At 39.8% G+C, this 22,234-nt stretch overlaps 1 protein-coding gene across 4 annotated transcripts; it reads right to left on the bottom strand.

Moving 5' to 3' along the window:
• Positions 1–4,560: 4,560 nt before the first annotated feature.
• Positions 4,561–21,437, bottom strand: camsap1a (calmodulin regulated spectrin-associated protein 1a). Of its 4 annotated transcripts, none has more exons than XM_057360769.1 (19): positions 21,058–21,437; positions 20,110–20,267; positions 15,447–15,709; positions 14,631–14,792; positions 14,235–14,315; positions 13,652–13,684; positions 11,962–12,103; positions 11,739–11,878; positions 11,537–11,651; positions 11,261–11,426; positions 11,070–11,143; positions 10,904–10,988; positions 8,211–10,146; positions 7,910–8,046; positions 7,488–7,675; positions 6,575–6,674; positions 6,324–6,439; positions 6,079–6,197; positions 4,562–5,778 (listed from the first exon to the last, which is right to left on the bottom strand). In XM_057360769.1, the coding sequence occupies exons 2-19, from the start codon at positions 20,264–20,266 to the stop codon at positions 5,488–5,490; spliced, it is 4,305 nt and encodes a 1,434-aa protein (XP_057216752.1). In that variant the 5' UTR covers position 20,267; positions 21,058–21,437; the 3' UTR covers positions 4,562–5,487. The 4 variants fall into 4 exon arrangements, with proteins under 4 accessions (XP_057216754.1, XP_057216752.1, XP_057216753.1 ...); XM_057360770.1 differs by having other exon boundaries at positions 11,555–11,651; XM_057360771.1 differs by lacking the exon at positions 13,652–13,684 and having other exon boundaries at positions 4,561–5,778.
• Between the last annotated feature and the right edge of the window lie 797 nt (positions 21,438–22,234).

Raw genomic sequence — 22,234 nt, 5'->3', positions numbered from 1 at the left:
AGTGACGTCACCGAGTGAGCTCGAGCAAAGTTCAAGAAGTTGGGCGGATCTCGGCCGTTTCCAAGACGTGTGCTGTTGTCGTACCAGATCGTCCGCGCATGCGCATAATGACGTAGAACGGCATGCAAAGATAATTCTGTTTGCGACGACACTGCACGATCTGTTCCACGCTTGAGCACCTTTGTACCGCGACTTTCACTACTGTCCACCTCTGGTCTCATGTCACTCTGTGTGCACACTATGCGTTGAAATACTCTGTAACGTTTCCCCAGACTTGTTTGTAGTTCTTTCTTCATGTAAGTGCAGATAGTCTAGGCAGAAATGCATATTATGTTCCTTATTGTGTTCTGTAAACACCATTGAAGGGATTATTCCTCATTTAGATTATATAGATAGATATATTAGCCTATATATAGACCCATACTAATACAAAACGAGTCGATTTAAAGTAACTAATATTAGCAGCTTTTAATAAAAACCGTCTTTGACAATACTACTGACCTCAGATCGAAACACAGCAAGTTAAGTAGGCCTAATGCCAGCAGCAATGAATCGCAAAGGGGAGTATGGAGGAAACTGAAGGTTTGCAGTGACAGACTCTCAAGACTCAGACTTTATTCCACATGTAACCAAAATCGTGTATGTTCATGTAACAACTCCTTTATTATTTTGGATTGGCAACCACGTAAACACATCGTAAGCATAGCGTAAGCTACATTTTAAAACATCAAAATAGACCCGCCGTGAACTGTTAAATGAAAAACACAATGTAGCCTACAAAAATATGCCGCCAGTTGTGCCGTCTGGCCGTCAAGTGTTTCATCGCATGCTTGATACCAATAGTGTAGGGAAACCGTGAAGTTGTTTACTACGTCATTATGCGCATGCGCAGAACGGATCGTGCAGGCATCCCGGATCGGTACACGATCCGACATGCGTGAATATTAATTACGTTCAGGCTTACGTTAATTGATATACTTCTTATGAAGAAAACTGAGCATATAACTATTAATAAGGTCATGCCAATTGTCAGTTTCGAAATATAAAGATATATAAATTTAATAAAAACGAAGTAAAAGTAAATTGTCTCAGCGCATCATTATTAATTAGTTTTGGGCCATATCCTGGTAGCCATATTAAATACTGGTTAGATCATATTAATATTGTCCCCCAAAGTTTTGGGAAGGACAGTGACGATAGCCCTTTCCCTATCTATTTACTAAGATCTATTTATAAATTGTATATTTAAAAAAGCATCTCTTTAATGCAACGTTTTTGCATTCTGCTCACAGGTGCATCTGTTATTTAAAAGCAGGACAAATAATAGTTATTATATAGAAGAAAAACAACCCGGAGAGCGTGTGTATATTTTTCGTGATTTAATTATTATTTGTGTCTTATCACTGTATGTTGAAAATGGTCGTTTAACTTTTTAGCTTTAAAACAACGCAAAACGTTTAAAGATAGTCTGCTTCCATCTGCTGGTTGTTGACGATAAACACCAGTGATGCATTATAGCAGTTGAAATGCTGGATTAGTGATGACAGCATAAAATCCAAAATCAGTGACTACAGTCATAAAGACACTAGTGTACAAGAGCACATTTGACATTACAAATAGACGGTTTCATCTTAACAACATAAACAAACGGTAATGCGCATGCGCACTTTTGCGACTGACCACAACTGAACTTCCGGTACACATTCACCTAACAACAGAGTGCCTGTAGATTATTTCTGATAACAATCAAAAGAAACCGAGACGAACCGTTACTTGGCTAAACTTGTCTCTCCAACATTTTGAAACTCCGATACCAAGCTCAACCGCTAGATGTCAGTGTACCATACGGTTTGTTTAAATGCGACCAAACTGCAGGACCCATTAACAACAAATTGTTTATTTAATAAAATTAACATACAACAAAATTCAACAAATTGTTTATTTAAAACAATTATTATTAAGTACAATAATAATACAAATGAAAATTAACATAAATTAAGTAAAATATAAATAGTTATATTATTAGACACTAGCCAAACACAAACCGGAAGTTAACTGGGGGTCAGGCGCGCGCGCGTCCGATGAAACGATCTATACTGTATATCAAGATATGTATGTGAAAGCTATGTAATATTAAATTATTATTTTATACTATTATATTTTTGATTGACACTTATTTTTGATGTTTGGTTGTTTTTTTACACTCAGATTATAGGAAATGTTAGAACTACAGAAAAGTTGTCTGTTTGTGGGTTTGAAAACGCATGAATATGTGTGTCTGTGGTTGTGTGGGTTTTACTGAGTTAGAGAAACACACACAAGGCCTAAATGTTTGTGATAAAATGTAAGCATTCAAAAAGTCTTTATTGCTGTTGATTTCAAATGAGTTTTTCCCAAAACTGTGTCATTTCTGTCATTGCAGTGATGAGCTGCTGATGTGAAGTTGTGCTGAAATCAGTGAAACATGATGTAGAAGATGAACGGCCATGAAAGAAACAGGAGGTTGTGAGTGATGCTCTTAACACTGTTACACGGATTCCCCTGAGAGCATGAGATCTTCTGTAATTCTGGGAGAATCATATCTGACTGACCATCACAAAATGATTTAGAGGCACATCCTTTCATAGTCACTGACTAAAGTGGATAAATGTTTTCTAAAAGGAAAGAAACAGTCATAAATAATTGACAGACGGAAGTAACAACATGCCAAACAAATGATGAATTGCATTGTATCACGAACAATTTGCAAGACATTTACATTTTTTTGGTAATAGAAGGTTAAGAAATGTATTGATACTTCACATTCTTCTATTGTTCTACTTCTCACCTTTTGAGGTAAAGCAATAATCTTCATTCTGCCAACGGTTCACTGATCGAGCAGCTCTGCCAATAACATGTGTAACATTTCTTTCCAATTTAAGCATTTAAGTATGTGAAAGAAAAAAATATTATGAGGTTAAATTTATGAGGTAAACCTTAAATCATCTGTGGGATGATAATGAATAATATCATATGTGGGTAATAATGAATAAATTGCCTTGTGAAGTATCCAATTTGATCAAATTTAGCACAAAAACTGTCTAATAACATACAGTATATGCGCATATATGCGATATCAGTGTATAAGGCACATCTTAATAATGTTGCCTGAATCAAATTTGAGTTCACCCATTCTTGTGATGCACAACAACATGACAGTGAAGCCAACTGTGAAAAAAAACGTTGGTTGAACTTAAAGAACAAGTTACCTGGTTGCCTTGAAATCTAGAGTTAATTCAACTTAAAAATATTAGTTAACACAACAAGTTTGCATCAAATTCATTGAGTTAACCAACATTTTAAGGCAACCAGGTAACTTATTGAAACAAAAAAAATCATTTTTACAGTTAACACCTGAATTATTTACAAAGGACAACACTTCTAATTCATTTTCAAATAAATTACAATACCTGGTGCTTTTTGGTCAATGCAAAGGTCAGTGTCACAGCATTTTACAGACACCGCTTTCCTCGAAAAGCCTGTGCTCCATGAAGAAGGCTTGCAAAAATCTGCCGTCACACAACCTTTGGTGTCATTGGTTTCTGTCCTTGTGTCACTTAAATAAAAACATACAGTAAGAGCAGCTCTGATTTACCATACTGAAAACACAACTAAACATTATTCACAGGCTGAACAGAAAGTGGTTATAAACAAAGAGAATAATGACCAGCCACTGAATATAAAACAGACACAGCTCACATACATTCACATGTTAACCGAAAGTTTTGGATAGTTTTCGAGTTGTAGATTAAAAAAAGGGCATTATGCGTCAACTCCACGTTACCCAGTATTTCAGAAAAAAAAACATATGAATAAAAAACTAGTGCACTGACTGGTGTAAACATTGTCTAAATTCATCAGATGTCTATTCTCAATCCAGCAGAAGCAGTAAATCATGACAGTATATATGCGCTTAAGTATTCTACTTCTCTTTTACTTACACAATACACATTAGAATTGTCAAACATGATCTTCTGTTGTTCACAATACTCCTGTTGATATTAAAAGAGTTTCCTAAAAAAAAGAGGAGACATTCAATAACCGCTATATTGATAACCAAAAATACATTAAATAAATTAATATTTACACCTCCAGTGAGAAGAATCACAAGAAGAGCAATAGACGTGTGCACATTTATCATGTTGTAGAAAAGAAGAAACCCACCGTGTTTGCATGCGGCAAAAGTTTCATGCCACCTACATCAGGAACATATGCATTTTCACTTGCACACAGCAATATTCAACAAACACTCAGTCTAGTGCACATAAAGGGATAGTTCACCTGAAAATAAAAATTGGTCATTATTTATTCACGCTCATGTCCTTTAAAGTCTCTGGGGAACAGAAAAGAAATGATCATCTATCATCAACATCTTTCTGCCTATAAGTGACATTACCCTGGTGATGTCAGCTGAAAAGTGCAAAGCAAGTTATTATATTGTAATGTGCAAGTGCATTAAAGAAATAAGGTCAATTTTGTCTATTGTACACAAAGAGAATGTCAAAGTTCAGAAATAATGATATTAATTTAAACATTTGCATTAATTACCTCCACAACAAAGATGTCATTTTGGATCTATAATTTATTCAAGTTCAGTGCTCTTTAAAATAAATATATGGTAAATAATAATAAAGAAAAAGATGAAGCAAAGATTTGTACAATCGAAACAAAACAGAAACCCCTGCTCACAGAAGTCTCTGGAGTGCATACATTCTTTACCAAACACACACACACACATTCAGTAGAGATGTGTTTCTATCACAATCAGGTTCTTTAGTGAAGAATTACAAAAAGTACATTAATACTGTCAGTAGTCAGTGTGAACACACATGAGAGACATGAGAAAAGAACTGAAAATACAGAACCATCATTCTGAAACAATGACACAGAAAAGCTCAACATCTACATACACACGCACACACACACACACACACACATCCTTTTTATGTTGTTCATACATTGCATCACTTATGAGAAGCAGCATATGGAGAGGTATGAGAAACTCAAAATACAGAATTCATCGATACACACAGTCGTAAACACCTGTGATGACCTTGTGTACATGATTCAAGTAGTGGGAGTGCTGTCTTTTGAACCTGCGTAAATGAATACTACGGTAAAATCAAACGTCCATCAAACAGAAAAGTGCCACATGCAGATTTCTGCCTAAAAACACTGAAATCAAGTCATACTAAAACACATTTGTTTACTCTGTCGATCAAACAGAGGCTCCACCCATTCTGAGCTCATCAGCTCTGCTTACGTCACAGCGGCCGGTAAGCCAATAGGAAAGCAGGAGTCCACTACGAAAAAGGAAATTGAGAAGCTCATGGACCAATAGGAGATTAGGAGGCCTGCTCGTCAGCAATTGGTTAAGAGACTGGAATATGACCCAGCAGCCAATCAGAAAGCAGCAGTGCAATCCAATGAGCCAATAGAAACTGGTTATTATTTTCTCTTGGAGGTGCTCGGCCGTTTGGCCTGCCACAGGTGACTGTGGATGGTGAGAGCATCTACGCTGGCCGAGATCGACTTGGCGGGGATGACGGTGAATTGCTTGCGGTCCGAGCTGTATTTGTAGAATCTGTCGATCATCTTCCGGCTTATGGACCGGGGTCCGGTCCCTTTGAGTTTGAGGATCTCCTCTGTTTCAGGGGAATACGTGTACAGCGCTCTGAACTGACATCCGCCGTCACGGAAGAGAATGATCAGGTGGTTGGACTCGCAGCGTTCGATCTCCTGTGAACACATGAATGTATGCCATTTATCATTCTGTCTACGTATAAAGGGTTTTCATGTTTATGTATAGAAACTAGTGCTGTCAATTGATTAAAAAAATGACAAATTACACTTTTTTCAGTTGATAGTCAATCGCACCTTCCACTCCATTAAACATTAAATTATACTTTTACATTCGATCTCAAAACGAATGTAAAACATAATATTTCTATCTGTGCTATGAAGTTACTTGCCAAAACAAAACAGTATGATAACTCATAAGTTATTCAGGATGCTTGTTGTCACGGTAACCACACTCGCCTCTAGAATGGCATTTTTCTGGGATTCGTTGACTTTTCCTGCCAGACAGCAGTGAGCGATGGCGTTCTGGATGATCGGCTTGTTAGACTTTGCACTTGGCTCCTTAAATAATCTTGGCCCTGAAATAAAATCAACAAAAAAACAAACAAACAAAACATTATTGATATTTAGTTACGCAGATCACTTCAAACAAAACTTTGGTCAATACTGATATAGTCACATCAGTGTATTGTGCATCATCTCACCGTTGTATTCCGCTACAGAAGTGATGGATGAAGCCGTTGATCCGTTGTCCCAGTCTCGTTCCATGTTCCTGCTCGCATTCCGACTTAACATGGGAAAAGACTCCACTGATTCCCCCCTGCAACATAGACACAGGATTCGTGTAATTGGCAAATATGTGGTGCATCCCTGTTGCAACATATTAAGATGTGACCTCAGAAGGTCACTATGGTTTAAAACAGAAATGTTGAGATTGAAGATGAGCTGAAGTCACCTGTGTGAACTGGCTCCTCCTGATGCCACGCTGTCACCTTCAGTAGCAGCAGAAGCCAATGAGAGAGAAGATCCTGACGGAGCAGAACACAGACTGACCGCTGGATTGGTGGAGAGAGAGAGAGAGAGAGTTAATAGTAAATACAGAATGCATATCAGCACAAATCTAAAACATTAATGTCAACATTTGACTGTGATATCTTTCAAAATTAAAAAGACATATTCTAAAAAAACTCAATTGAGGACGCATCTTCATTTAATCAGGATTTGATTGAAGGGTAAAAAGTGGAAATAAGTCAGAGCTGAATGCGAGTTTGCAGTGGATTGTTGGAGGTTTTTTGATGAGGATGTGGATGTTAAAGGTCAGTTTGACCCTCCCATACCAATGGTATTTAGTATTAAATCTGTAACTTGTTTTACACTGATTTACCACATTTATACAGGGCAAAGGTTTTACCAGGGCTGCACTGACTACAACAGCTGCCTAAAGCCCAATTCACATTTCACGTGTTTTCTGCGCGCATATTCGTTATTTTAAATGTAGACGAGAGGCACATAGGGGGCGACGCGGTCGCAACGCGCATGCGCTGCGCACATTTTTCTAGTCGCGTAGACGCCGCATTGAGATGGAAATAGTTTAACTTTTTGGAGTGCCGCGCACACACCGCGGGTCATTTGAGGAGAGAAAGTGGCGCGGCTCGCGTTTTCCGCGCGGTTTTAGACGCAAAATGTGAATCGGGCCTAAAACAGCCATTTAACGTAACGTTAACAAAGATTTCGGAATCGCTTTGAAAATGTATTCAAAGTCTTTTTTCTTTAGAATAATATACACCTATAAATTCTTCACAATATGTCAAAAAATTTGGTTTCAATACTGTGTATGGTTACGGGTATGTGCGTAGCAGATTTCTTACGAGCAGAACAGGAGGATTCGGCTCTGTGTAGCGATTTGGGGCGTGGCCTCCTGGACCGTGGGCGTGGTTTGGCCACACCCTGTTCCTCGAGTAGCTCTTGTTGCTTTTTCCGCAGATACTCTTGTTTGATCAGCTCCCTGCGAGCCTTCTCTTCTTCTTTACGCACACGATCCTCCTCGGCTTTCCGTCTGTCATGCAAATATATTTATGAGGTGAAGACAAACCTACACTTTCTGTATTTTGATTATTTTAAAATGCGTAAAGTATCAAAACTATGACATAAAAAACACAAGCTGCTGTGGTTGGAAAACATCTGAGCCTCTCTTTGTCTCATTCACTCACAATTCAGTCTAGTGGTGCACTTAAAGACATCATTCTCATCTTTTGACAAACACTGTGACTAGATGGACTGTGACTGGTACCTGGCTTCATCTCGTTTGAGTTCTGACTCCGCCTCCAGCTGCTCTTTTCGTTTTCGAGTCTCTTCGGCCTTACGCTGCTGTTTGAGAAGAAACGCCGCTCTCTTCTTCGCCAACTCGTCCTCTGCCTTCTGATCATCCTACATAAATCAAATCCCAAATTTGATTTCACTTTGATGCGTGTCATTAGAACATGTTTAAAGTTAAAAATACAACTATAAATTAAGAGTTTACATTGGAATATATTTTGACAAATTTGACATTTCATAGACTCAAATAACAGATCACACAAATGTTCTGGTACCTTAAAGAAGAAACCCAGTCCAGACTTCTGTTCACCGTCAGGTTCTGTGCCGGTTTCTGAAGGATCGGCCGGGTGCGATAGGTCCACCTCAATCAGCAGGGCTTTTGTTTTGTTCTCCTCAGACAGAACAGGAACGTTCTCTTTCCCAGAGCCTCCGGATTCACTCCTGTCCCGGGTCAGATCGACAGCGGAAGCCTCCACCAAAGGGACTTCTGTCTGGGGCGTTTCGAGACTGTCAGAGCATCGGTTCGGGGCATCGTGCAGTCTAAACGTGGTATTACGAATAATTCCCTTAAAGCCCCGCCCACTGTCTTTAGCCCCACCCTCCTCCTCATTCTCAGCCCGGGGGGTCCTGCCGCCCGGAGAGGGTCTGGGGTCACCGCTGGGGATCGGTGTGTTTCCTTTGGATGCAGTGCGACTGTCTTTGCCGAGTTTGAGTTCAGTAGGTTTCGTCCGTGGCGTACGACTGGAGCTAAACCTCAGAGGATGTTTCGTCGCCGTGGAAAGGGTCTCTGTGAATTGCACGGAGAGGCGGGGCTTAGCCTCGTGTTCGTTCGAGGGCGCCACGGTGTTCGCTTTGGTTGCATGTTCTTGTGGAGACTGAACGGCTTGTCTTATGAGCAAATCCTGTTGGACAGACAGTTGCATCATTTGTTGCTGAATGGCTCCGATGGCTTCGTTCAGGAGCTCGATGGAACGGCTACATTCGCTGAGGTCAGGCTCTCCGCCGGAATCGCCCAAATCGTTGCTAGTGTCCGGGACACTCATTTCTTTATCCGGACTCTGTTCTGTATTCTTCCCTCTCGCTTTTAAAACCTCCACACACGCGTCATCCTTTGCAAGCGTTTTCGCTTTGGGTGGGAGTTGCTGTTTGAGTGGGTGTGGCAACGTGTCGCTTCTCCCCTTTTTGACAACATGCAGGAACGCCGCCTTTCCCAGCTGCATCCGCTGGCGTGCCGACATGATCTCCATCTTCTTTTTTTGCTTTTCGATGGCACGTCGTTTCTCTTCCAGCTGCATGCGCAGGTGGACGATTTCAGAAGAGAGGCCGGGTCGAGCACCTGCCACCGGCGTGCCCGGGCTCATGTCCAAGGGAAACTGGGCGCTTTCCGACCCATCAGGTGTGGTCGTCTGCGAGCTGGCGGTGCTATGGCAACCATCAGGCAATCCGACTCTATGTCTGCGGCGTTCGGCGAAGCTCGTCATGCGGCCCGTCGATGTGCTGCTGGCCTGCGATGCCACGCTGGGACAGGGACTCGCTCGCCCGCTCGTGCCTTCCTTATCTTCCCGCTCTCGCAGGCAAACGTCCTCTCGAAGTTTAACAGACTCCTCTTCTGCATCTCCGCGTCCCATGCACTTCTTCCCAGCATGCATCAGCAGCACTCTGGCAAGTTCCTGGTCTTCGTCATCTTCCTCGAATTCGGAATCCGAAGCGACATCCTTCCAGCCTCCCACAGGACTGCCCCTCACACACTCTGCGTCGTCGTGCAAGAAGAATCTTCCAGAACGGGTGGGGGACTGTGTACGTGTTTCTTCTTGCTCTACGTTATTGATTGGCGTGAATGTCCGATTCATTACGCATTCCATTACGTAAGACTTCCTGTGATGTCCCCGCCCCTCGCCACTCTCTTCCCGTTTACTAACGCCCGTTTTCTCTTTATTTGGTCGGAGAACTGCAGACTGCAACGGTTCCAAAAAGAAACCCTCAGGTCGGGCATCTCTAGATTCAGCCACAGGGTTAATGACAGCCACAAGCTCCTCCTCTTCCTCATGGTTGTCATAGTGATGAGTTTGGGGCAAGGGCTGGCCATTGATGCAGTGGCGTGGAGTGATAGAGATGGCGTTGGATGCTAAACTGTCCTTACTGATGGAACGGGCCAAGCTGACATCATCGCCGCATAGACGTTCCCATTCCGTCTCCATCTGTGAGATGGGTCTGAAAACAAGAGGAGACACAGAATGGGTTTGTTTGTGAATACTTCGATACTATATTTTTCATTTTGCCAATATTTTCATGCAATTAAGCCAGCGTCAAATTTTCCTATCCAATATTTAAAAAATCTCTCTCTTAAAATTTTACATAATAAAAAAATTATATCATGGAAGCTTTTGTTTTTATATACTGTTATAAATATAACACGAGAATAATGGGAATTGAAAGACACATTGCAGTAATGAAAATTTAAAGCGGAAATGTACTTAAAATATCATGAAAATGAATACATAAATACATCAAATCAATAAAATCCATAAAAATGATAAGTTATTATTAATAAAAAAGTCGTTATCTTGAACAAATTATACTAAAAGTAATGATAAAAAAATAATATAAACAAAAAAATTAAAAAAGCTTTAGTTTCTCTTTGGATTCTTATTGCCAATTAATTTTAACACTGCAAAAAAGCAAAGAAATTAGGCTTAAATCGCGCAAAAATTAAGTATTTAATTAAGAGGTTAAACAACATTTTATTTTACTTTATTTTTAAAACTAAAGTTGATTTTTTCTTACCCCATTGGCAGCTATTTTTAGCCCCATTTAAGCATAAACTCACTTAATTTTGATGACCTTTTTTCAGAAAACAAGACTTGTTTGCTTTTGATTAAAATGTCTCTTGATTTAAGAAGTTTTAGATATTTGTCCTGTAAAAAATACCAAAAACTTATATCCAGTATGATGATCCAGGACATTTCACCTGTGTTTCCTTTCTGCCCATGCCAGCTGTGATCCAAGCATGAGTCCATCCATACGAGACAAAGAGTTTGATCTGTTCCTCACCTCTGTTCACACAGAATAAAAACATTTAATATAACTAATTTATGCGTAACACTGACCTAAAACCTTGTAAAGAAAGCATCTACCTGAATTCTCATCGCCTTGATTCTGTTGTCTCTGTCGTAGTGGGAGGAGCGGATGGGCGGGGCTTCCTTTAGTTCTGATTGACAAAGACACTAGCTTTATAAAACACAAGCTTATGTCAAATGAACTTATAAAAAGATATATGCTAAATGTATTTTATTATGATATCAGACAGAACAGCAAACAGACTTACACAGATAATGACTCCTCGGGATGTAAATGGTACCTCATATAACCATCGGGAGAGACGACTGTAGCCAGCGAATCAGCCGACGGGGATGATGTCATGAAGCTACGTTTGGTGGCACTGGATATGGGCACATGGGGGCGGCAACTCTTTGGCTGAAGTGATGCTCTCACTGTCAGATTGTAAGTTTTTAACGCAATAAAAAAGACATTAATGACAAGATTGAAGAGACTGATGTCTATGACAAACAGCACGAAAACCATAAAGATGTAAAAATCTCACTTTGTTGGACGTTCTCACCATCTTTAATCTCCTGCAGGTCTTTTGGCTTCACAAAGTCTGGCTTCACGACCTCAAACCACCAAAACAGCTCAGCAATAAAAACCAACAGGTTTTGCTGGAAAAAAACAGAACAGACAGATTTTATAATCTGATATTTATCGGTTTTGTGTGAAGCAGACAGACAGGATTGAGATGTTCAGACCTTCAGCACAGGTGGGCCGTAGAGCAGATCTTCAGTGTGCAGATAAAAACATCTGTTCAGATATTCACTGGAGAACTCTTTCAGCAGATGAATGTTATACACACTGTCTGACAGCGAGGCAACTTCTTTCAGACATATATCTAAAAAACAAAGTGAAAAATGTTGTTTAAATGAAAAAATGATGTATTTTATGGACATATGTACACATTTATTGTGTGTGTACCGTCTAGTTTCATATATTCAGGACAGTAGAAGTGGACGACTGTTAAAAGTGCCGCCCCATCACACACATCCTTCAACAAATCCTCTATCACAGTCAGGTGTGGGACAGGATGTCCAGACGGGTGATCTCTACGGTAACGTACCTGAGAGACAGCAGAGAGAGATTTACATCCCATCTAACACATGTCCATCATACACTAAAAGACACACGCACAACACACACACACTTTAAAAACATTCTTGTCATGCAATTTTTTTCTTCTTCAAAAGGTCACCGACATATTTACAGTAACATTAAACTTGAATGAAATACAAAAATGAATTTCAGATGAAATTACAGTACAATGCTTGCAAGACAACGCTGAAATTCCTTCAAATTCATCTTGAACTAGCACCTCAGAGTCTGCATGACATGTGCTTTTCTTTTTGTAAACGTCATGTGTTTTAAAGTGATAGTTCACCCAAAAATGAAAAGGCTGTCATCATTTACTCACCCTCTTGTCATTTCAAACCTGTATGACTTTCTTTCTTCCGCAGAACACAAAAGAAGATTTTTTGAAGATTGTTGTTAACCGGTCCCCGTTCACTTGCATTGGTTTTGTGTTCATACAATAGAAGTGAGTGGGGTCCAGTGCTGTTCGGTTACCAACTTTCTTCAAAATATTGTGTTCTGCGGAAGAAAGAAAGTCAAGGATTGACAAGACGGTGAGTAAATGATGACAGAATCTTCCTTTTTGGGTGAACTCCCATAATCTTTTATTGTTATAATGCATGCCTTCATAAACCACAATGTATCAGTAGTGATGACATCAGCTTTGCGTAGTGAATTGTCATCTGTGTGAAAATAGCTATTCATCTATAGATGCTTTATAATGTTGTGATTTGTGTTTATTTTAGACACAGCTGATCGAAAACAATATATGCATCATCTCCTTCACGCAGAACCAAAAAACAAAAGCTAAACTTATCTCGACCCCATTTTACTGCTGACTTGCAAACATTGATATTTTCTTCAGAAATTGCAAATATCATTCCTAATACAGGTAAAATATAGTTTATAAATGCTTTTTGAGAACTGAGTTTAGTGAAGAAAAACAAGGGATGGTGTGTGATTGGATGGCCAGATGGATGCGTGGAAGAGCGAGAGTGTGTGTGTGGGAAGGGTAAACCCTACGTTATGGGGACAAAATGTCCCCACAACTATGGCAATATCCAAAATCCTTGTCCTTGTGGGGACATTTTTTTGTCCCCATGAGGAAACAAGCTTATAAATCATACAGAATGAACTTTTTTGAAAATCTAAAAGAGCAGAAAGTTGTGTGTGATTGTTAGGGTTAGGGGTAGGGAATATGATATACAGTTTGTACAGTATAAAAACCATTGTGTCTATGGAATGTCCCCATAAAACATGGAAACCCAACATGTGTGTGTGTGTGTGTGTGTGTGTGTGTACTGTACCACACGAGAGAACTCCACGGGCTCCAGCATGCAATGGGCCAAAGCATTCATGAGATCAGGCTGAGACAGACAGAGACAAAACAAAAACAACGGAGGGAGTGAGAGAGAGATGGATGAGGACAGCGAGATGAGCTCATGAAATGTTTTTTGATCAAACACACACACGGACAGTAAAACGGTCATCTGTCCAGAAAATGACCCAGCAGACACACAGGGGGCGCTGTGGCACTTACAGGCACAAGCTTCCAGTACCATTTTGAGGGAGACTATCCGACAGGAAGGGGCGGGGCCAAAGAGACAAACAGAAGGAGCACAGAACAGGTCAAAGGTGATACAGCCGGTCAAATGTTGAGCAGAGAAACAGAGGCTATGTTTGGACTGGAATACCAGCGTACTACTTTTACTATATTTCTAGTATGTGTACAGCATGCAAATAACCCATTTAAACAGAATACCTGAAATACATTTGCAATGCGCTCGACTTCCAGTGCACCAGTATTTAGAACCTCAGTATTGAGTTTTTATTTAATCATACAGCCAAAAGTTATAAGAAATTACGAAATTGCAAAAAAAAGAAAGACGAAGTATGAAGAAGTATGCAAGTATTCCATTCTGAAGACAGCCAGAAGACGAGGCAGAGAAGAACGAGATCGATGGATCAGATCTGTTCAAATCTGATCAGACTACAGAGTTTACGTGTGTATCAAAACACAAAGTGAGTGAATGAGGAGAAAACAGGTCTGCATGCTAACTGTCTGGGTGTTCATCTTCTATTAGATTATCAGAACTTGTTCGGAGGCTTCTGATTGGTCAGACCTTTTGATGGCAAGGCGAATCGATCAGCGGCTGTTTCATTTTGAAGTCCTTCTCCGAAAGCTCTCTGGTCTTCAGAATGACCTGCAACACACAGCAGTTTCGCTAACTATTTTAACTACTTAAAGCAACACGGAACACCATTGACTTCCATTGCATGGACACCGACACATTTCTCAAAATATCTTATTTTGTGTTCCACCGACACAAAACAGAATACAGACAGGACATAAAGGTAAATAAATGATGACGCATCATGCTTTAAGGGAAAACAGGGTCGTACATTTTAAAATAAATTTGATGTACTTCAACAGATTTAATTCCAGAGCCGTGTCTGTACGTAAAGGAATATAAGCGAGGGTTTGTGCACGACTGCAGTACAAATGCTCCAAGACTGACCTTGTTGATCCAGAACAGCATGGCGTCCTCCATGTCGAAGGGAAGATCTTTAGAAGCGCAGAAGGTTGAGAAGCGTTTGACGCTCGACACGACTCTCTCCATCGACATCATCTCCGCCATGTAAGCCATCATCAGCGCGTCGATCAGCGGGATATGAGAACTCTGCACACACACACAGATGTTAAGATGCATGTATGTATCAGAAGAAACTTAAAGGTGAAGTTTGTTTTTCATTTATATACACTTTAGGACAATATAATCTGATGTGAACAATGTAAACAATATAAACATTCAGACAAAGAATATTAGTGGAGCCAGAGGTTGATGTGTTGTTGTTGTGTTAAAACAAAAAACACCAATTATTACGTGACTATGACATGAGGAGTCTTTGTGTCTGTGGTGGGAAAAACTCACTCGAGTAAGAAAACACTCGGCGTTCGTGACGTATCTGCCCGTGTCACTTTATGAAGTGTGTACTGACACATTTGGAGATTTTGTGTTTACAGACGCACGTTCGTATTTCATGTAACTCAACTGCAGGTCAAATATGGAGTCGTGGTTAAAATCACCATGGGTTTGGTTCATAAACTGTGTCGTCTGGCACACGTCCATTATTCTTTCTAAACCTTCTTTCTCCATCGACAGTTGAAAGTAACTGTGTATTCCGACCACACAACATTTACACACTCCAGCAGATTCTGAACAGATGGTCATACTGTGTCTAGTTCTGTCCTCGTACAAACATTTGTTAAGCACACAAACAAAAGGACATTCATAGATGCTTTCTATTCAGGTAAGAAGTCAAAGGTCTCTAACCATCTTAATCGGGGTGGATGAGAGGTCGTCGTGGGAGACGGGCGTGTCGTCGGCTTCTCTGACATAAATTCCCCGGCGTGCCAGCGTCTGGATGAAGGCCTGATGGGAGGTCAGAGCCGACACATGGTCTCCCTTCAGGAGCAGCGCACACACCCGACAGTACAGATCTGAGGACAGCAGGAGGCTCAGGACCGGAGGCTTTATGTGCTCCACGCAGTACTGATCTGTGTAGAACGGGTCCCTCAGGTCTGCGGGGATGTGCTCTGAGAGAGAGAAAGAGAGAGAGAAGAAAAGTGAGACAGATCTCTCTTCAAGCATCGGTTTCCAGTTTACATTACAAATAGCTGTCACTATAATACTTTTGGACACTGAACTAAATAATTATTATCATCATTTTCTTGTACTTAGTATTATTATTATTTTAATAGTAGTTCTCTTTTTTATTTTGTATGTATTTACTTATTTGTATTCTTTTTTAGGGGGGGTGTGGTCTGTGTTGTTTGTCTGTTCTGATTATAATTGAAAAATCTTTTAAAATAAAGTATTAAAAAACAAATAGCTGGCACAAGTACGGTTTTTGATTTGCTTTCTCTTGTAACCATAAATAATTTTGGGGTAGAAATGACAAAAGGCAAAAACATCAAATCGAATGGTTTCATTACGCCATTATGAACATTATGATCAGCTGATTACCATTAAAACCATTACAAGACTTCCTTTATGTATTGTGTTTTGAGAATTATCCCAGTATAATTTAATGGTGTCCTAATGGTTCTCATCTCTCAGATATCCCACCAATAAAACCCAACACATTACCAGTAGAGACCCATTATAGTTCCTATGTATTGGTACAGTTCCCATTAAAACCATTATACCCATTAAAATGTGTGTAATGGATTTTACGTGCTTGTGAGGACACACCATGTCAGACAGGTGATTCTGAGATTATCAGATTTTAGCCACACGTCAACGGCTAAACTCTCGCTCGCTGAACCAAAACCAGACTCGCAAACACTTCCAGAGAAAGTTCTCGACGTGGGTTTTGCTAATGACACAGTTAACCATGATCCATGATTTTAACCATGAAAATGTTTAACTAATGTGTTTGAACTTGTTTGTTTGATTTACAAACAGGAAATATACACAGCTGAGCTGACAAGCAGCTCTCGTTCATTCTGACATAACAGGTGGAATTCGTTGTTAATCTGTTTGTTTGACATACAGGTTTATTTTCATTGTGCGTGTATGTTCATTTTCTCTTCCACCAGGGTCATTCTGAGGTCTGCTTAACTTGGAGGTCAAAGGTCAACCAATCAGATTAAAGCCTGGGAAGATTAACAGCGGCAGACTTTTCTAATAGGAAATGTGTGCTTTTTACAGATCTCCATCACTGGGATTACCACGGTACCACTCTCTTTAACCAAAGAAGTGCACACCACACACATCTCCGGAAGTGACATGAGTTTTTAATGGTGTGAGTGTGTGTGTGTTCGTCGCTGAATGGGTGTGCTCCACTTCTCATAAATAAATAAAGGCTGACACTCAGAAATGGGTCACACACACACACTGAGGGTTTCCCTTGTAAAGGATCAACTGTTAAAACACACCAGCAAGCTCCACACATCAAATGTGCTGATAGCCAAGCAGTCTTGTTATAAGCTCTTTTAAAACAAAACCGATCAATACAATCGCATAATTCTGAAATATAAGCAGTGAGATCAGCAAAATTGGCATTACTTGAAAGTTTATATGGTCCCTTACAAAAATGAACCATGCTTTTATTATAGTAAACGTGTAGAAACCATTGCGGCGTCCCAATTCGCATGCACGCTATCCGTCCGTATTCGAAAACAGAATTAGTCTGCGGCGAGGTCTCACACCATAGAATGCTGAAATGAGTATTCTCAAAGTCCCGGATGGTCTTCTGTTTCCGGTGAAAATTCCACGGACGCTTAACGGCTGATATTACCCACAACTCACTGCGATAGGGCGGAGTTTAGTGATGCTACACTGCATTAATAAAATGAAATAAAAGATCCTTCGCTAAATTCATAAACGTAAGTATACAGTAAACATTACATGCAAAATAACAAATGAATAAACACTAACATGCAAGGAAGAGCTGTATTTTGATTAGGGATGCACCGATATGTACATTTTGGCCGATAACCGATTATTCTTTAACGTTGGAAGCCGATAACCGATATATGGCCGATAAACAGTATCTAAAGATTAATATGAAATTCCCTAAAACTGAAACAAAAGGCAAAAAGCGGACAAACGCTTTTATTTGAAAACACTGACTGCAGAAAACTGGGTAACCATTAGTTCTCTTTTACCCCCTGAAAATCATGTACCAAGCCTACTTCACACTAGTTAACGATTCTTTAACCTTCAAACTTTTCTGGTTTTTTATTTAATAAACAAATTATAGATGTTCTTCCAGAGCAACCCAGAAAAATGTTGTTAATAGCCACATGTCTAACAGGTCTCAAGACAGAAAGCATTCAGACAGCAGTCTGATTCAGACAATATGCTTTTGTTCCTATAATTTACACATTCATAAATACTGTATCTACATAATCTACCTACATCAACAATGTTTTGCTAATAGCAGTAAGTGAATGATCATGGCAGAAAGATAGTAACTGTGAGCAGCATGCAGCTTTACCAGAGGAAATTATTTATGATTTATCGGCTATTATATATCGGACTAAATTTTCTTATCGGCCGATACGGATAACATTAAAAATGAACATTTATCGGCCGATACTGATATGGCCGACAATTTATCGTGCATCCCTAATTTTGATGTTTGTGACAGTTAAGGATCACAGTGTCGTCTAGGCAACAACCGCCACTTCCGTTTCACGGTAGTATGTCCCAGTGCGTGCATACAGTTTTGCTACGCACTTAAATGTATATATTTTTCCATAACAAAAACAGCACATACTTATAAGGGCATAGCATAAGTACGCGAATTGGGACGCAGCACTCATTTTTGCCATATTGATTAACATTTGTATGGCAAAGATTAAAATATGATATTACTGCAGCAAAAATATGGTTAATTTGTGGTTACCATAATGTAACTGTAGTTAGCCATGCTTTTGAATTTATAATAAAACCCTAAAAACAGACAATTGCTGTGTTGTGACTTGTGAGTAATAGCTTAATGCTATACGTCTAACACTACTGTGTGCACTATTTGTCATTAAACATGACAGTATTAGACATGGTTTCACTTCACTTTGTGTTTAATTTATTGAGTAATGACCAGTCATCACCTTGCCAATAATAAACATTTCACATTTATATATTGTGTGGTTTTAACAGTGATGTTTCAATTATTTCATGGCTATTTTGATCGGTTCATTTATCGGTTCGTGCGATTCTTATGCTCTCAATTTCTCATAGAATTACGGTTAAATGCCGCCACATCCGAAAGCCAGAGGGCGCTCTTGCGCAGAAACTATGAATATGGGAAACAGAAGAAGAACTATCAGTTCCAGGAAATGCCAATGGTCATATTCTATCGCTGTTCTTCAAACCTTCTCAGGTATTTTCATGATAATAAAGTATATTTATAGTGATGATGTTTGACAAATGTTGCTTTTTCAAATGCACGTTTTAAACGACTCAATCTCGTAAGTGATTTTAGATCGAGCAGTACTTCCTACTGGTAAAAGAGCCGTAGTTCACGGAAGAGCTGTGCAAAAAACACAGAATCGATTTAGACATGTATAATTAGCGTGAATCGCGATATATATCGCCCAGCCCCACATTTCTACATGTATTGAGACTATTCCAGTCCAGTGTCTGTTCATTTCCAACAAAAGCAGAAACCTCAGGAGTGACAAAGTCACCCAACACGAATCGCCGAGTTATCCTCTCAAGTATTATTTTTTATTTTCTTCTACAAAAACATTTTGAAAAGTTGCATGGTCTTAAAAAATGAATATGAACAGGTTTTCTTTGCAGTATTCAAGTATTGCAGTATTGATCAGTTGTTATTTTCTGCAAATAAAAACAATATTCGGATATTTGGAATTTAGGTGAAATGTTGTCAGTAGTTCACAAAGTAAACAAAAATGATTTTCCATTTAACAAAACACATATAAATAGTAAATTCATAACAACTGAAAATAATTTTGAAGTGGTCTCTGGATTTTTCCCAGAGCTGTATGACCGCAGTTAGCAATAAAACATTAGTCAGTCACACACGTGCTCTCGCTCACATTCACATACAGCTATTCCAGTCTAAAGGATTAGTGATGTCACACTAATGCTGTTATTTTAGTCCATCGATTAGACTCAGAACACACACGCCCTCCTCAGTACCCGTCTACCTGTCCACCTGTCAACACACAGCCCAAAATCTATAATGGAGCTTTGCGATGAAAGATTTTCGATTCTGAATCTGCTGCTATGGAAGAAAGGGTCTCTAATGACGAAATGGTTTTAATCTCTCACATGTTGACATTATAAGATTCATTTTATAGTATAACAAGTATAACCGACCCTGTACACACACTGTCACAACCACAGGATCTTTACATCTCACTGCAGTCGGCTCAGAAACACACAGATGTCAAGTGATGTGTTGGGCCCAGAATGCAGTGTCCAGATTTGAGAAGAGAGGTACACAGAGATAATCTCTTACCTTCACCATAAGCTTTGGCGAACAGCCAGCGGAGGTTTGCTTCTATCTTAGCCCGGGCAGAGTCATACATTTCCAGTGGCACAATTTCAAGACCTCCCTCCACCGAATCCACTCGCCTGGGACCTCCGTCCCCACCCGCAAGAGCACCTACATCCATCCTAAACACACAGAGGCTTTAGAAAATGTACAATATAAATCTTGTTAGCAGGCATAAATACATCAATGTCTTGTGTTAGTTGAGCAATGTTTAGTTCTACACAACAACACGTTATATTTGTTAATACATACAACTATGGTTGCAGACACACAGTCAACTTTCTCGAGTGTTTACTGAGCGGCTTTGACTGCTCCAATATGGTGGACGATTTACATATAGCAGCTGCCAGCTATTAATGCATTTATGTAAATATAAATCAAATTGTAGACTATTACCGAACACAATTCTTAATGCACCACCCCAAAATTGTGTTTCAGTAGGAAATGCAGGAACTGTCAACACATGAAAGGAAAACTGTGATCTTTAAACCATCTCATTTCATCTGTAATATGTAAACACAGTCTTTCATATTTAAAGACATAAAGATGATTTACGGGTTAAACGTGTCCAAGAATAACTCTATGCGTTGTCCAGGCCCGGTTATCAATAATAAAAGTGATAAACCATCGCACTGATATTAACAGCAAACATTGATTCTGGATGGACAAAGCAGTTTTTTGGTGAACGATCTCCTGCCAATATCATTGAATGAATATTCAAAAGTGAAGAATGGATGCTTCCGAAACAACGCAGATAATATTTAGATATATTTCACTGGACATCTATGTTTAATCTCTAATGCATGCTCGGCGAAAGACGTGAGCAAACGCGAGATATGAATGAATGAATGAGCTGTTTACTATCATTGAAATCGAATATATGTGCACCTGTCATCATCACAGGTAGTTTACCTTCAGCCCTGCGTCAAATCCACTCGCACGGCTTCAGAAAGGCATGAATATTCCCGATGCTTTTTTTATTAAAGATCTCCGGGCCGTCTGATCTCTCCCCTCCCCGCCCAGCAACGCGATGCGATGCGATCCGACTCGCCGCGGCCTCCGCTACATGACAGCCGCAGGACGCGCCGCCGTTCTCTCTGTGAATTATGACGTCAACGGCTCCATCAATCGAAACGAATGTTACAAAAGCTCAAAAATACATTTTCGATCGCGGATCTCCCGCCACTCGGACGCCGTTACATTGTCTCGCTGCCGTTGTCATGGGGAGACGCCATGACGCGAGGTGGATTCTCGCCCGGTGTTATTGTGACTGGATATCTGCGCTCTCACGAAGCCCCAGTGCGCATGCGCGCGTACTGAAATCAATGATTTCAAGGTCTGCCTTTACTTTGTAATATTTTTAAGTGATAAAATAAAAGATTAGAGGTTTATTAGACTTATTAAACTTATTAAAATATTAATAAAGTACCAGATTTTCATGATACGATACATCAAGAAAATATATTCAAAATAATTGATGTCATTTATGCTGTTTTGTAACTGAATGTAATCCTTTTCATTTGCTTTACGTTATTTTACTTATGTTGCATTGTTATAATCATATTTGAAAACAATGTTGTTCCTATTATTTAATCCGGCAATAGAAAATAAATAGATTTTTTAATTTGCGTGACGAAATGGAAAACATCCATATTGATGTTTTTACTTAATTAATGAAGATTGAATGTCTAATAATGTAAAGACAGGAAATGTATGAATTTTTGTGTGATGTGTGCCTTACAGATGACATCACATTAAACTCGTAGTCGCTTTGTAAGAATGTTTTATTTTGGAAAGCACAGCTCTATAGCGCCCCCTCGTGCACATGAGTGTTTGGTGCTTTCGTTACGGTACAAATCAGGACAGCGTTCATTCATTTGATATTGGCTCAATCCCTTGCGTTTACTTAACCGAACCCCCGCTGAGAATGATGGGAACAATTGATTCATGTTACATGACAGCTGTGCTGTGTGTGTGTGTGTGTGTGTGTGTGTGTGTGTGTGTGCGTGCGTGCGTGCGTGCGTGCGTGCGTGCGTGCGTGCGTGCGTGCGTGCGCGCGTGTGCGTGCGTGCGTGCGTGCGTGCGTGCG

The sequence above is a fragment of the Triplophysa rosa genome, linkage group LG19 (genome assembly GCF_024868665.1).
Source record: "Triplophysa rosa linkage group LG19, Trosa_1v2, whole genome shotgun sequence".
In the NCBI taxonomy this organism is placed as follows: domain Eukaryota; kingdom Metazoa; phylum Chordata; class Actinopteri; order Cypriniformes; family Nemacheilidae; genus Triplophysa; species Triplophysa rosa.
Note: the sequence above shows the minus strand (reverse complement) of the source record. Positions and strands in the feature narration are given on the sequence as shown.